General features: G+C 40.4%; 2 protein-coding genes across 2 annotated transcripts; both read left to right on the top strand.

Annotated features, from left to right (window-relative positions):
* Nucleotides 1-11,555: 11,555 nt before the first annotated feature.
* On the top strand, nt 11,556-11,949 carry LOC145459901 (serine/threonine-protein kinase VRK1-like). Its single transcript, XM_080338407.1, has 2 exons — nt 11,556-11,736; nt 11,816-11,949. The coding sequence occupies exons 1-2, from the start codon at nt 11,580-11,582 to the stop codon at nt 11,896-11,898; spliced, it is 240 nt and encodes a 79-aa protein (XP_080194533.1). The 5' UTR covers nt 11,556-11,579; the 3' UTR covers nt 11,899-11,949.
* Nucleotides 11,950-12,708: 759 nt separating this feature from the next.
* Nucleotides 12,709-15,711, top strand: LOC145459897 (uncharacterized). Its single transcript, XM_080338404.1, has 3 exons — nt 12,709-13,148; nt 13,214-13,396; nt 15,321-15,711. Exons 2-3 carry the CDS (start codon nt 13,339-13,341, stop codon nt 15,575-15,577), a joined length of 315 nt encoding a protein of 104 aa, XP_080194530.1. The 5' UTR covers nt 12,709-13,148; nt 13,214-13,338; the 3' UTR covers nt 15,578-15,711.
* The last annotated feature ends 202 nt before the right edge of the window (nt 15,712-15,913 follow it).

Raw genomic sequence — 15,913 nt, 5'->3', positions numbered from 1 at the left:
GTGATCTCAATTTACCTTTAGTACATCTCGCGAGTGGATTCCGACGCCGTACTATAACATTCTTAATAATACAGGTTCGAGGATTTTCATGATAGAGTTGACAAGTGATAAGATGCGTGTTTGTATTAAGAGTTTGATTTGAAGTTGACAACGACAATAACTGTATAATGCACATACTTGTGATTCTTGATTCTTGTAGAGTTATAGTTGGTATTGATTCTATAGGCGTGAAAACAGCGGCGCGAATGTGTGAATAATTCAATGTGACTGAAAGTCGGCGTCAGTAATATTCAGGTTACGATCGAATCAAAAGATCACGTTAAAAAGATTTCTCAAATTAATTAGAATTGTACCGGATTAACACATTCAGATACGAATCAACTTGAGCTGTGTAGGCTAGTAAGTTTCATTTCAAGTTGTCAAATTGATACATTGCTTGAATATTCGCATGATTCTTGTCATACAACTAAAGTGAACGTGAAACATATAGCGATCGCGGAAAGTATCAAATCTTGGATATTCAAGTCACCGTCTGCGACGGTTCTGTTATTCGGTGCTTATTACTTAATAGGTAATATTCATATTATATCAGACTCGTGAAATCCAGTTCTGCACCAAACTACCAACATATTACATTGTAGCGATTGCAATGTATGTAACCACAAGTCACGAGAGATGGTTATGTCTTATAGGTGTTATCTTGTGAGCGATCGTAGGATTTTAGAATTATTTCGCACCTTTTTGAATAAGCTTACACTTCACAAAGGATTAGGGTTAGAGTAGAAATAAGTGACAATTTGTCGCTATTCAAGTTACCGACACTGGCGGTCTGTTATTCGTTACTTATTAAATCTTTACGAGTTCTGTGACAAACTGCTTACGAAAATTTCACCTGAATAACTGGTTGGTGGTACAGAACTTGAACACGGCTTTTAACAGTATATTCATATTTATTGACCCGAAGAACTTTTCGCGTGCCTCTTATCAAGAGCAACCGGCACGATAAAGGATACAGAACAGAGATGGATTAAAAACCAAATGGCGAATTGTGACGCAATAATGCAAATTTATAAATAACATGAATGGAAATTCAGCCATAGCAACAATGCAGCGTATATAGCAACAAGCAACTTGAAAAGTAGAGCGCGTGAGGTATAAAATACAAATACAATGAGACAATGCAGCAACAGAGAGGAAAAAATTGAACAAAAACACGGACGAACAGCTAAGAACAACTAGTGTGAAATTTTAAGATTATACAAAAATTCTTTCTGGCGACAAAGGACCGGGTTGTTTAGTTTGATGAAAGTGGATTCCAAAGCAGTTAAATGAAACATTGATCTACCCTTGGATAAAACTGAAAACTTGTCGTCTGAATAGTTCAAGGCGCAAGACGGGTTGTCGATCAAATGTTGGCCAATTGAAGAACTGCTTGCCAGCACTTGGCTGTACGATTGGGATTTTGATGCGTGTTTGCATTGCTGAGTGACACTTTCAGAATCAGGGGACTGCGATGCCGATCTTATCCTCTTAGGAACGTGCTGTTTGATACGCTCAAGCAAACGTTGGGATGTGCGTCCCACGTACCGACTGTCACAGTGGCATTTGTATTCATATATTACCATACTTTGATGAAAAGCAGGCAGCACATCCTTTCGCGTGTTTGGCAAAATTTGTTTCGTTGTATACACAATCCTCGCATTAACAGTGTTGTAACAAGATTCGACGCATGATCTGATTGATTTGGTGAATCTATTAGAAACAGAGCCAAGCCAAGGAAGGTGTATGTACACCGGGCATTTGTTAGGGCCGAAAACTGTAGGTTGTCTGAATTTGCGCATTTTCTCCGCAATAGCAGAGTCAATGATGCAATCGGGATAGCCATTTTTGGACAGAATGGATCTAATCCAATCTAATTCTGTGGACAATTTGTCTTTAGAGCAAATCATAAGTGCTCGATGCACAAGGGTGGAGATCAAATTTAATTTACGCTTTTTCGGGCAAAAGGAGTTCCACCTAACATAATGACCGGTGAATGTTGGCTTCCGATAGACTGATGTGGTGAATTGGTGACCCGTTTTTTCCACCAATACATCAAGAAATGTAAAGCAAAGCAAATTGACGGCATTGCTATGGGTTCACCATTGGGACCTACCCTCGCGAATATTTTTGTTGGGTTCCATGAGAATAAGTTATTCTCGGGCCCTGATCAACCTCTTATGTATTATCGATACGTTGATGATACGTTTGTAGTTTTTCAAAGTGAGCGACAGTGTGATGCCTTTTTCGATACGTTAAATTCAATGCACCAATCCCTTAAATTCACAGTAGATAAAGAACAAAATAGTTCCCTACCATTTCTTGATGTATTGGTGGAAAAAACGGGTCACCAATTCACCACATCAGTCTATCGGAAGCCAACATTCACCGGTCATTATGTTAGGTGGAACTCCTTTTGCCCGAAAAAGCGTAAATTAAATTTGATCTCCACCCTTGTGCATCGAGCACTTATGATTTGCTCTAAAGACAAATTGTCCACAGAATTAGATTGGATTAGATCCATTCTGTCCAAAAATGGCTATCCCGATTGCATCATTGACTCTGCTATTGCGGAGAAAATGCGCAAATTCAGACAACCTACAGTTTTCGGCCCTAACAAATGCCCGGTGTACATACACCTTCCTTGGCTTGGCTCTGTTTCTAATAGATTCACCAAATCAATCAGATCATGCGTCGAATCTTGTTACAACACTGTTAATGCGAGGATTGTGTATACAACGAAACAAATTTTGCCAAACACGCGAAAGGATGTGCTGCCTGCTTTTCATCAAAGTATGGTAATATATGAATACAAATGCCACTGTGACAGTCGGTACGTGGGACGCACATCCCAACGTTTGCTTGAGCGTATCAAACAGCACGTTCCTAAGAGGATAAGATCGGCATCGCAGTCCCCTGATTCTGAAAGTGTCACTCAGCAATGCAAACACGCATCAAAATCCCAATCGTACAGCCAAGTGCTGGCAAGCAGTTCTTCAATTGGCCAACATTTGATCGACAACCCGTCTTGCGCCTTGAACTATTCAGACGACAAGTTTTCAGTTTTATCCAAGGGTAGATCAATGTTTCATTTAACTGCTTTGGAATCCACTTTCATCAAACTAAACAACCCGGTCCTTTGTCGCCAGAAAGAATTTTTGTATAATCTTAAAATTTCACACTAGTTGTTCTTAGCTGTTCGTCCGTGTTTTTGTTCAATTTTTTCCTCTCTGTTGCTGCATTGTCTCATTGTATTTGTATTTTATACCTCACGCGCTCTACTTTTCAAGTTGCTTGTTGCTATATACGCTGCATTGTTGCTATGGCTGAATTTCCATTCATGTTATTTATAAATTTGCATTATTGCGTCACAATTCGCCATTTGGTTTTTAATCCATCTCTGTTCTGTATCCTTTATCGTGCCGGTTGCTCTTGATAAGAGGCACGCGAAAAGTTCTTCGGGTCAATAAATATGAATATACTGTTAAAAGCCGTGTTCAAGTTCTGTACCACCAACCAGTTATTCAAGTATTTTCGGAAGAGGTACAGTGACTCTCAGATTAAGTTGCTTAATCGGATAGTCAAAGTGAGAGGAAGAATCAGAGCTTTACGAGCATCAATTGACTTCTTGACGAATTGCATCAACATGCGCACTCTGCCCAAGTTCATGACGGCAAGGATTGAAAATTCTCGTGCTAGGCATAATCCGAGGATAGAACGAGCATTTCTTCGTGACGAGATTGAAAAAGACCGTTCAACTTTAATTTACGTACGGAAAATTTGCCGTTCTCTAGATCAGAACGCCAGAGAGTTTTTGTCGATATTTGATCTCATCCGATTTTGCCGCTACCTTGCTATTATTGATGCTCAAAAAGAAAAGCAAAACCAAATGAAGAATGAACGCAACTTACAATTTTTATTTCAACACCGGTTTGGAAAATCGAAAGTGAACGATAACTTGATTCATAATCTTTCCGACTATGAGCTCACGAAATCGGAAAAATTTGTGCTTTCGCACGGCTTGGACTTCTGCATGCCGCCTACGAATGTGAAGCGTGAAGAGATATTTTCCGAATTTGAAGTATTACTGGCTCAACTTGCGCATCATACCGCGAATAGCCGAGAGAAGTATTCAAGTTTGAAAGCTAGGTTGAGTGACTTAGCCCATGCATACTGTGGTACTCCTGTTGACGTTGGTGATTTTTTAATGACAAAGGAATGTTGGCAAGCGATCAAATCACTTCGCTCCAACAAGAATATCTATATAACAAAACCGGACAAAGGTAACGGAGTAGTCATTCTCAACAAAGCAGACTATTGCCAAAAGATGGAGAGCATTCTTCAAGATTCTTCCAAGTTCAGTTTCCTCGGACCATCGAGTTCGAATGATAATACGAAAAAGAATGAGGGTAAACTACAGCGTCGTCTACTAGCTCTTAAAAATCAGAAGGTTATCCCAAAAGAAGTCTATGAATTCATCAGACCGTGTGGATCACAAAGACCGCGTATGTATGGCTTGCCGAAAATACATAAAGCTAACACGCCACTGCGTCCGATTCTTTCTATGTCTGGTTCGGCACAACATAGTTTAGCAAAATGGCTCAACGCAATTCTCGAACCGGTTCGGTCTGTTTATTCAGATAATTGCTTGAGTGACTCCTTCACATTTGTTCAGAAAATTCGAAATTTCGGCCTTGATCCCAATGATGTATATATGAGCTCATTCGATATTGTTAGTTTATTTACTAATGTGCCATTGACTGAAACTTTCAATATTTGCGCTGACACTCTTTACAATGGTGATCTTGAACCTCCTCCAATTCCGCGGGAGATTTTCTTGGAGCTGCTTGAAATATCAACGTCGTCGGTTGAATTCAGTTTCAACGATATGATGTATAAGCAAATTGACGGCATTGCTATGGGTTCACCATTGGGACCTACCCTCGCGAATATTTTTGTTGGGTTCCATGAGAATAAGTTATTCTCGGGCCCTGATCAACCTCTTATGTATTATCGATACGTTGATGATACGTTTGTAGTTTTTCAAAGTGAGCGACAGTGTGATGCCTTTTTCGATACGTTAAATTCAATGCACCAATCCCTTAAATTCACAGTAGATAAAGAACAAAATAGTTCCCTACCATTTCTTGATGTATTGGTGGAAAAAACGGGTCACCAATTCACCACATCAGTCTATCGGAAGCCAACATTCACCGGTCATTATGTTAGGTGGAACTCCTTTTGCCCGAAAAAGCGTAAATTAAATTTGATCTCCACCCTTGTGCATCGAGCACTTATGATTTGCTCTAAAGACAAATTGTCCACAGAATTAGATTGGATTAGATCCATTCTGTCCAAAAATGGCTATCCCGATTGCATCATTGACTCTGCTATTGCGGAGAAAATGCGCAAATTCAGACAACCTACAGTTTTCGGCCCTAACAAATGCCCGGTGTACATACACCTTCCTTGGCTTGGCTCTGTTTCTAATAGATTCACCAAATCAATCAGATCATGCGTCGAATCTTGTTACAACACTGTTAATGCGAGGATTGTGTATACAACGAAACAAATTTTGCCAAACACGCGAAAGGATGTGCTGCCTGCTTTTCATCAAAGTATGGTAATATATGAATACAAATGCCACTGTGACAGTCGGTACGTGGGACGCACATCCCAACGTTTGCTTGAGCGTATCAAACAGCACGTTCCTAAGAGGATAAGATCGGCATCGCAGTCCCCTGATTCTGAAAGTGTCACTCAGCAATGCAAACACGCATCAAAATCCCAATCGTACAGCCAAGTGCTGGCAAGCAGTTCTTCAATTGGCCAACATTTGATCGACAACCCGTCTTGCGCCTTGAACTATTCAGACGACAAGTTTTCAGTTTTATCCAAGGGTAGATCAATGTTTCATTTAACTGCTTTGGAATCCACTTTCATCAAACTAAACAACCCGGTCCTTTGTCGCCAGAAAGAATTTTTGTATAATCTTAAAATTTCACACTAGTTGTTCTTAGCTGTTCGTCCGTGTTTTTGTTCAATTTTTTCCTCTCTGTTGCTGCATTGTCTCATTGTATTTGTATTTTATACCTCACGCGCTCTACTTTTCAAGTTGCTTGTTGCTATATACGCTGCATTGTTGCTATGGCTGAATTTCCATTCATGTTATTTATAAATTTGCATTATTGCGTCACAATTCGCCATTTGGTTTTTAATCCATCTCTGTTCTGTATCCTTTATCGTGCCGGTTGCTCTTGATAAGAGGCACGCGAAAAGTTCTTCGGGTCAATAAATATGAATATACTGTTAAAAGCCGTGTTCAAGTTCTGTACCACCAACCAGTTATTCAAGTATTTTCGGAAGAGGTACAGTGACTCTCAGATTAAGTTGCTTAATCGGATAGTCAAAGTGAGAGGAAGAATCAGAGCTTTACGAGCATCAATTGACTTCTTGACGAATTGCATCAACATGCGCACTCTGCCCAAGTTCATGAAGGCAAGGATTGAAAATTCTCGTGCTAGGCATAATCCGAGGATAGAACGAGCATTTCTTCGTGACGAGATTGAAAAAGACCGTTCAACTTTAATTTACGTACGGAAAATTTGCCGTTCTCTAGATCAGAACGCCAGAGAGTTTTTGTCGATATTTGATCTCATCCGATTTTGCCGCTACCTTGCTATTATTGATGCTCAAAAAGAAAAGCAAAACCAAATGAAGAATGAACGCAACTTACAATTTTTATTTCAACACCGGTTTGGAAAATCGAAAGTGAACGATAACTTGATTCATAATCTTTCCGACTATGAGCTCACGAAATCGGAAAAATTTGTGCTTTCGCACGGCTTGGACTTCTGCATGCCGCCTACGAATGTGAAGCGTGAAGAGATATTTTCCGAATTTGAAGTATTACTGGCTCAACTTGCGCATCATACCGCGAATAGCCGAGAGAAGTATTCAAGTTTGAAAGCTAGGTTGAGTGACTTAGCCCATGCATACTGTGGTACTCCTGTTGACGTTGGTGATTTTTTAATGACAAAGGAATGTTGGCAAGCGATCAAATCACTTCGCTCCAACAAGAATATCTATATAACAAAACCGGACAAAGGTAACGGAGTAGTCATTCTCAACAAAGCAGACTATTGCCAAAAGATGGAGAGCATTCTTCAAGATTCTTCCAAGTTCAGTTTCCTCGGACCATCGAGTTCGAATGATAATACGAAAAAGAATGAGGGTAAACTACAGCGTCGTCTACTAGCTCTTAAAAATCAGAAGGTTATCCCAAAAGAAGTCTATGAATTCATCAGACCGTGTGGATCACAAAGACCGCGTATGTATGGCTTGCCGAAAATACATAAAGCTAACACGCCACTGCGTCCGATTCTTTCTATGTCTGGTTCGGCACAACATAGTTTAGCAAAATGGCTCAACGCAATTCTCGAACCGGTTCGGTCTGTTTATTCAGATAATTGCTTGAGTGACTCCTTCACATTTGTTCAGAAAATTCGAAATTTCGGCCTTGATCCCAATGATGTATATATGAGCTCATTCGATATTGTTAGTTTATTTACTAATGTGCCATTGACTGAAACTTTCAATATTTGCGCTGACACTCTTTACAATGGTGATCTTGAACCTCCTCCAATTCCGCGGGAGATTTTCTTGGAGCTGCTTGAAATATCAACGTCGTCGGTTGAATTCAGTTTCAACGATATGATGTATAAGCTTATTGACGGCATTGCTATGGGTTCACCATTGGGACCTACCCTCGCGAATATTTTTGTTGGGTTCCATGAGAATAAGTTATTCTCGGGCCCTGATCAACCTCTTATGTATTATCGATACGTTGATGATACGTTTGTAGTTTTTCAAAGTGAGCGACAGTGTGATGCCTTTTTCGATACGTTAAATTCAATGCACCAATCCCTTAAATTCACAGTAGATAAAGAACAAAATAGTTCCCTACCATTTCTTGATGTATTGGTGGAAAAAACGGGTCACCAATTCACCACATCAGTCTATCGGAAGCCAACATTCACCGGTCATTATGTTAGGTGGAACTCCTTTTGCCCGAAAAAGCGTAAATTAAATTTGATCTCCACCCTTGTGCATCGAGCACTTATGATTTGCTCTAAAGACAAATTGTCCACAGAATTAGATTGGATTAGATCCATTCTGTCCAAAAATGGCTATCCCGATTGCATCATTGACTCTGCTATTGCGGAGAAAATGCGCAAATTCAGACAACCTACAGTTTTCGGCCCTAACAAATGCCCGGTGTACATACACCTTCCTTGGCTTGGCTCTGTTTCTAATAGATTCACCAAATCAATCAGATCATGCGTCGAATCTTGTTACAACACTGTTAATGCGAGGATTGTGTATACAACGAAACAAATTTTGCCAAACACGCGAAAGGATGTGCTGCCTGCTTTTCATCAAAGTATGGTAATATATGAATACAAATGCCACTGTGACAGTCGGTACGTGGGACGCACATCCCAACGTTTGCTTGAGCGTATCAAACAGCACGTTCCTAAGAGGATAAGATCGGCATCGCAGTCCCCTGATTCTGAAAGTGTCACTCAGCAATGCAAACACGCATCAAAATCCCAATCGTACAGCCAAGTGCTGGCAAGCAGTTCTTCAATTGGCCAACATTTGATCGACAACCCGTCTTGCGCCTTGAACTATTCAGACGACAAGTTTTCAGTTTTATCCAAGGGTAGATCAATGTTTCATTTAACTGCTTTGGAATCCACTTTCATCAAACTAAACAACCCGGTCCTTTGTCGCCAGAAAGAATTTTTGTATAATCTTAAAATTTCACACTAGTTGTTCTTAGCTGTTCGTCCGTGTTTTTGTTCAATTTTTTCCTCTCTGTTGCTGCATTGTCTCATTGTATTTGTATTTTATACCTCACGCGCTCTACTTTTCAAGTTGCTTGTTGCTATATACGCTGCATTGTTGCTATGGCTGAATTTCCATTCATGTTATTTATAAATTTGCATTATTGCGTCACAATTCGCCATTTGGTTTTTAATCCATCTCTGTTCTGTATCCTTTATCGTGCCGGTTGCTCTTGATAAGAGGCACGCGAAAAGTTCTTCGGGTCAATAAATATGAATATACTGTTAAAAGCCGTGAAAATTTCACCGCGTGAGCGATCGATATGCCTGTAACATCAAGTCGCGTATGTCTGAGACATTATCTTGTCAGCGATCGCCGGGTTTGCAAACTATTTCACACCTATTTGGAGTGTTAATATGTGAACGCGGCTATTGTTGGTATTGGAAGCGCCGGTTATGTGACAAACTTATTACCAAAATATTACTTGTGCGTGATCCCTATCTTTGTAACATCAAACCACGAGAGATGACTATTCTGATGTGCTATCTTGTGAGTGGTCGTAGGAAATATTTCACACCTTTTTGGAGTGTTAGTATGTGAACGCGGCTATTGTTGGTATTCGAATCGTCGTCTACACCGGCTCTGTGGTAAACTAAATAGCAAATCATTACCATGCGACTGATTCGAAAATTGCGCTATCGCGGTGAAGTCACGACTGTGAACAGCTGACTATTCTGTAGGTGCGAAACAGCGGTATACAAGGTGCGAATAATCCGATCTGAAAGTACTATTCAGCTAGCGATCAATAGCGAGGAAAGACTTAGAACACGATCGGTCATTTGTCACGACTAAACTACGACATCATATATAATAATTTACGATATACACATTAACAAAGGCTCATTCACATGACTATTTATCTGATACATATTCAACACCATGCCGCCGCGGTCTATACCCACAACGAAGCTGCGTCCGACCGATCCCATAAGACGCAATAGCCGCTCGCCGCCCCCTGCCATAAGACGCAATAGCCGCATGCGACCGCACCCATAAGAACACATGGCGAGTCACCACAGACCCCGTAAGAATACATGACAGACACATTTATCGTCGTTAGCATGTCGCCGCACGTATACCAAAAAACATTAGCATGCCACCACGAGTTTTCACGTTAGCATGCCGCCGCCGCCTATACCCGAAAACGTTAGCATGCGACCGATCCCTATCTCCGTAATGCTATCATGCGACCGCACTCATAAGAAATAAGAGCCGCATGCCACCACGGGTTTTCAGGCAGGTCACCACCCCGCCCATAAGAACCAATGGCAGGTCACGACCGATCATACCTACTACTTATGTCCTGCATAATTTTGAGTTTCTTTATCCATGTTATTATCGCACTCTAAAGGTGGCGAGTAAAATTGTGGTAACCTACGCTCCATAGCTGTAACACTACTGGATTCGTTAACGACTGAACATTTCAATTGCTATGGCACCATAACAGTAGGCAGTTGTTATTGATCTGTATATCTAACGATTATATACTTTGACTTTGGTAATGACATGATCAATAGCCTAGTTATCAGGAGTACGCCCGCGACCCGGATCATGATGTACTTCGCCAATGCTCTAATATCAGGTCAATCTTCGCTAAATTTTTGATATAATCTACCAATAATAATTTTACGATATCAGGATGCATTTGTATTCTCGCATGGTGTCTATAATCACTTATTTTGACAAACTATGCCAACTACAACCACAATTTTATTCAAATATTTGAAAATGTGATTTTTTCGTACCTGGTGTCCACGATAGTAAATCACATTTCACGAGGTGTGCAGTATGCCAGTCTTCAAGTTCCCGTCAAATAAGATGTAGTGATTATTGTCATCAGTTGATTAGGCGCCCCGTGCTTTGTTCTCTATATGTATGTTGATTGGGCGCCGCTACTAGTTTATTCGTTTCTGTCGTTGGTACTGTTTGTGTTAGCTACGTCAAGTTGGTACGCTGTCAGTTGTTCTTTGTGTTCTATGCGGTCTCTAGTTATTGACATGTGTTTCTATTGTTTAGGCTTGTCTTCTATAACCGCAGGCGACCACTATTTTAAAACCTAATTTCACGACCCAGTTTCATTTGCTGTATTTGGACATTCCTTCGTTACATCAATTATTGCAATACATATCATTTCTACCTTCAGCTACGGATCATCTTTTGTCTGGATCGGTCGTGGGATTTGAGTTCAATTAAAAGTGGTTTCAATAACTCTCCTTACGTTAGGAGCAGTTACAAGCCTACTTCTGGAATCTCGTTGGTGTTTTGATCCTTTAATTGAAAGTTTTGTGCAATAGTAATGAATATTGCGAATATTATATGTTCAATAGTTTCATTGATGTATTGTATACCCTTCCAATGATTAATGCGAAATGTAATTTTTCCAATTTCTTCACTATTGCGACATTTCAACTGCAGCTAGACCACTGTGCTGCAACTCTGCGTGAAATCATACATTGAAAACATCAATATTGATGTTAGCGTCTCGAAATTATATAACATGTGCGGATTGCAGAGTATCTCATTGATATATTCACATGTCAGATTTTATGAGCGTGGTCTAGTCCTAATTATTCATCTTGTAATTTCTGAACTTTGCCACAGATTTTTAAAGTGTCCTATAGTGTTCCAAAATGCCACCAAAGCGTAACGAAAAAGGTGCCAAAGCAGCCGGAGGTCATCAACTGGCTGCTGCCGTATCAATGCCTACAGAAATGGAGGACTTGAGAAAGAAAACGTGGGTCATCGGCGAAGCTATTGGATCCGGTAGATTCGGATTGATATATTTAGGTAATTCCGCGCTCCTGCACATGTGAATAGGCTATTGTGATGTTCATATTTCATGCTTAAGTTTGTCTCTACTTTTCAGCCGGTGCCAGTAAAGAAAATGCAAGTAAAGAGAAGGCACAGTATGTGGTCAAAGTCGTAAGTACCAAAATCACGGACATATGAGTCTCTATTTTTTTGTGATTAAATTCATTCATCTAAGAGGGCATTTGCTTCCAAGTCCATCCCATTTATAAGGTATAGCGTTTGCTAAGGTTTGCTTAAGGTATTGCGGTCCAGCTCGCAATTCAACTGGTAAGCATCCGTTTAGTAAAAAGCGCAGTGTTATGGTCTGGGGTGGATGTTTTGTAACAATTTTTCGTTTCGAATGTTGGACCGCACATCAGAATGGTATTATGGCCTAGTTAAACCAGAATTTGTCGTTCCGAATATCTGAAGTCCCAAAATTCATTTCCATGTCTCAGTCTTATTCTGTATCTATCTTGCCGCACACCGCTTTTGCAATATTTTTATATATGATATGGTGATACTTGTATGCCAGGAGTGTATTAATTTGTAGAAGTGTTGCTATTCCCGCTACAGTCACCAGTAGAGTTAGGGGTTTGGGACATTCTGCTGCAAATAGTTCCATAGACCTACCTTCTGAAACATCTTATTTGAGCGAGTGCTCTTTGTTAAAACATAAGTACTATTGCCAGAATGGGTCTGTAACTACGTAGTTCTATTATTCTGGAGTAGTTATTATTGACTTGTCAATATAATTCATAAAATACATCTATTTATGTTTCCAAATATTCATTCTACATTTAATCGCGAACATGATTCCAGTACTTTTAAAAACGATCACTGGCGATTGACTAAAGAAGGTCTGTGTCATGTTGTCCCAAGCTACTTAAGTACTTTTCGGAACTTTTTGGCTTACACTTCAAGTAGTCCCTGTATGACATATCATTCTACTTTGCAATATTATTTCTGCCATTATTTAGTAACATCAATGACTACTTTGACCAACTCTGTTAATTACTAACATTCATTTGTACTTTTGCCTACGTTGGACTGGTGTACTTATCACTTCTGTGGTATTACTCTAGTAGGCTGTCCAGGGCTTATGAAACCCTTCTTTTCTATGCACAGATCAATTCCCTTGAATATATGCACGACAATGAATATGTTCACGCCGATGTGAAAGGTGGTAATGTCTTATTGGGTCACAGTGATCCGAGCCAGGTGAGTGATAACAAATACTGGAATAACAATTAATTCCTCGTCAAAATTCATCAAGATATATCTGGTTGGTTTTGGACTTGCATACCGCTATCTGGTAGACGGAAAACATAACGAATATGAGGAAGATCCTAGAAAGGCGCTCAACGGCACCATCGAATACACAAGCAGAGATGCTCATAAGGGTGTTGGTCAGTCCCTGCAGATTCCACCATTTTATTTTAGATGTGCTAAAAATTTTTTTGCTTTCTCGCAGTGCCTTCTCGGCGTTCTGATTTAGAAATTTTGGGATACGTACTGCTCCATTGGGTGTCCGGATCACTGCCATGGGAGAATGAACTGTCGGATAAGAGTTATGTTAAGGACCAAAAGATCAAGCATATGGCCGATGTGAAGAAGTTAGTTGCCAGCGTATATCCAGAGGCTACCTCCAGTAAAGGTGTGCAATGTGCATTTCTTATCTCAGTAGGTTTGAGGCTTGGATTCCAGTGTTGGGTCAATTGCAAAATTTATGCCAGGAAACCGATCAACGCCACCAAGAGAGTACCAAAGTGAATGTTGAAGACATTGCACACTAGGGTTGATCAGATTTTTGCATTTTTTGGAAATCTTGTTTTGCGTAATTGCAAATGATAGTTTAGTCACAGTGCATAAAAACACTTCTAAAAGCGATTTTGGTCATTTTCATCGCGATCTTCCTTGCGCGCAAAGACCCACGGACCAATTCTCCCTACTACCGACGATTCACCATTCCTGGTTCGTAGCTTTAGTGAAGTTTGCGGTAGAAAACGGCTGAGTAGAGCTGGGAAATATCAGATTGAATTATCTTTTTCACGATTGAACATACTTACATTCCTATACATTCCAAATGTGTCTCACCTTCCCGTATTTGGCATAGGTAGCCGCGTGGTAGGCCTATGTATGAACGAATACAGGCATTTTCAGCTTGTTTCAACTCAGTAAATGTCAATCAAAGACATATTGTATATGAATGTAATTTCATCTTTATAGTAGCTCCAATTCACCTAATCCGCATCAGGTTTGCAGTATTTAATTCGTCTGAAGGAAAGTTGACCCCCCCCCCCCACCTCCGAACACAAAAAGAAGGAAGATCGCGATGAAAATGACCAAAATCGCTTTTAGAAGTGTTTTTATGTACTAAACTATCATTTGCAATTACGCGAAACAAGATTTCAAAAAAATGCCCAAATCTGAACAACCCTATTGTACACAGCATAAGAAAGTTTTAATTAATGATTTACCATTATGTGCCATAATGTTTATATACTTTACACACAGTCGCACACTATTCTCTTCCGTTAAAATCAAAATCTCTCGGATCGCCGCCAAGATGGCATCAAAGCATTAAAATCAATTCATCAGTGGGTGGGCGTGGTTGTCCGATTCCCGGGCCGGGATCCTACCTTCTGTAGCTCTTCAGTCTTCATATATCGAAAAACTTTTTAAAAAATCCATGGGGGACGGCCTTGGCATATCCAGTCCTTTACTGACGTAGTAAAGCTGTTTATGCCTTGTCAAAATCACTGGAGTGTGATGTAGTTTCTTTCAGTTTTTGCTGTGATACGATAACCTTATCGGCTAAAGTTGAAGGTAGCCAATGAACTGTATGTTGTGATATGTCACAAAGCCGCAAACTGGCAAAGCAGTAATCTCTTTAAAATTTGATGCTTTACCTCTTTGATAATCGGATAAGCCTTCAACAGCTTGCATTGCGCAATTGAGATATAAAATTGTAATATATCTAGCGAATCTGCATAAAAGTTGACGATGGCCAGCAGTCAAGAACTACTGCTGTACAGTATTGTTAGACACGAGACAATTGTAATCTTGACACTTTTGTTTGCCTTCAGCATCGGCACCGGTGTGCAGTTGCAAAACATACTCATTTGGTTCTGTGGTTCATTTGCCCATACTTACCATAGCGAAACATTTGGCGTCCTAAACATTGAAGTTATGGGGAATCCAGAAACCGGCATAAATTCCGTTGCAACCACTCTTCCGCAGCACACCTCTGCCCCAATCTGATTGCCACATGTTAACGATTAACAACTGGAGAGTATAATCAAAGAACAGTTTCGTTGGTGATCTGGAATATCCATTTTCGAGAAGACACACAACAGGATCTGCATTACGAAAAGGGGTCTGCATTTGACATTGTATGTTCATAATCCAACGTAAAATGTGCCATCGGACACATGCCACTTCATTTTCATTGCTTGCCCTTCCTTTCTATGTCATCCTGGGTTACTAGTCATTCAGCCCGCTCGCCTCATAATGTTAATTGTAAGTTCTTTTTATAAATATCTGTATGCAAGTTGGGTGTTTTATTGAACTCGTTTCAGCTGTGGAATTTGAAAAGTTTCTGCGATACGTCTCAAATCTGCAGTACGACAAAAAACCCGATTACAAACTGATCAGAAAATACTTTGCCGACGCTTTGAAATCGATGGGAGTCGCCGCGAAGGCGAAAATAGATTTCGGCAAGGAAATGACGCCGGGCTCCACGCAAAAACGTGGCAGCCAACCCAAAGCCACGAAGGTGAGATCATATGAAAGCATTCAAGCATGCATGCGCCAACAATCATTCATCACGCTTTGATTCAGCCTCTCCAGAGCACTTCACAATCAAATAATTCTTTGTCTGACGAAAGCAGTGATGGTGCGCCGAAACAGAAACGACGTGCCGAATGCCAGCGGAAACAGGCAGTGGTATCGGAGGAAATTTCGACCGCCGCGACTGAGAACGATGTCAATAACAACCGACGAATTGCTAAGAAACAAACGCAGCCGGAGAGTTCAAAAAAGAATGCAGAGGAATGCATTCTGATGGAATCTTCCGAAGAGTCGTCCAAGGACGAGAATTTTCAGCCAGAGGTCAAAGTTCCAGTGAGAAGGTCGAAGAGGACTAGTAATCAAGACGAAAGCCTCGATAAGT

This window comes from Botryllus schlosseri, unplaced genomic scaffold (genome assembly GCF_051294905.1).
Source record: "Botryllus schlosseri isolate E-star unplaced genomic scaffold, Bs_hap1 Bs23a, whole genome shotgun sequence".
In the NCBI taxonomy this organism is placed as follows: domain Eukaryota; kingdom Metazoa; phylum Chordata; class Ascidiacea; order Stolidobranchia; family Styelidae; genus Botryllus; species Botryllus schlosseri.
The sequence above is the reverse complement of the archived record's forward strand: the minus strand, read 5'-3'. Positions and strand labels throughout refer to the sequence as shown.

Bases quoted from the DNA above. Each gene is read 5' to 3' on its own strand.
- LOC145459901 (XM_080338407.1), top strand. From the start codon at position 11,580: ATGCCACCAAAGCGTAACGAAAAAGGTGCCAAAGCAGCCGGAGGTCAT. The intron at 11,737-11,815 runs GTAATTCCGCGC...TCTACTTTTCAG, and splicing joins ATTCGGATTGATATATTTAG to CCGGTGCCAGTAAAGAAAAT.
- LOC145459897 (XM_080338404.1), top strand. From the start codon at position 13,339: ATGGCCGATGTGAAGAAGTTAGTTGCCAGCGTATATCCAGAGGCTACC. The intron at 13,397-15,320 runs GTGTGCAATGTG...AACTCGTTTCAG, and splicing joins AGAGGCTACCTCCAGTAAAG to CTGTGGAATTTGAAAAGTTT.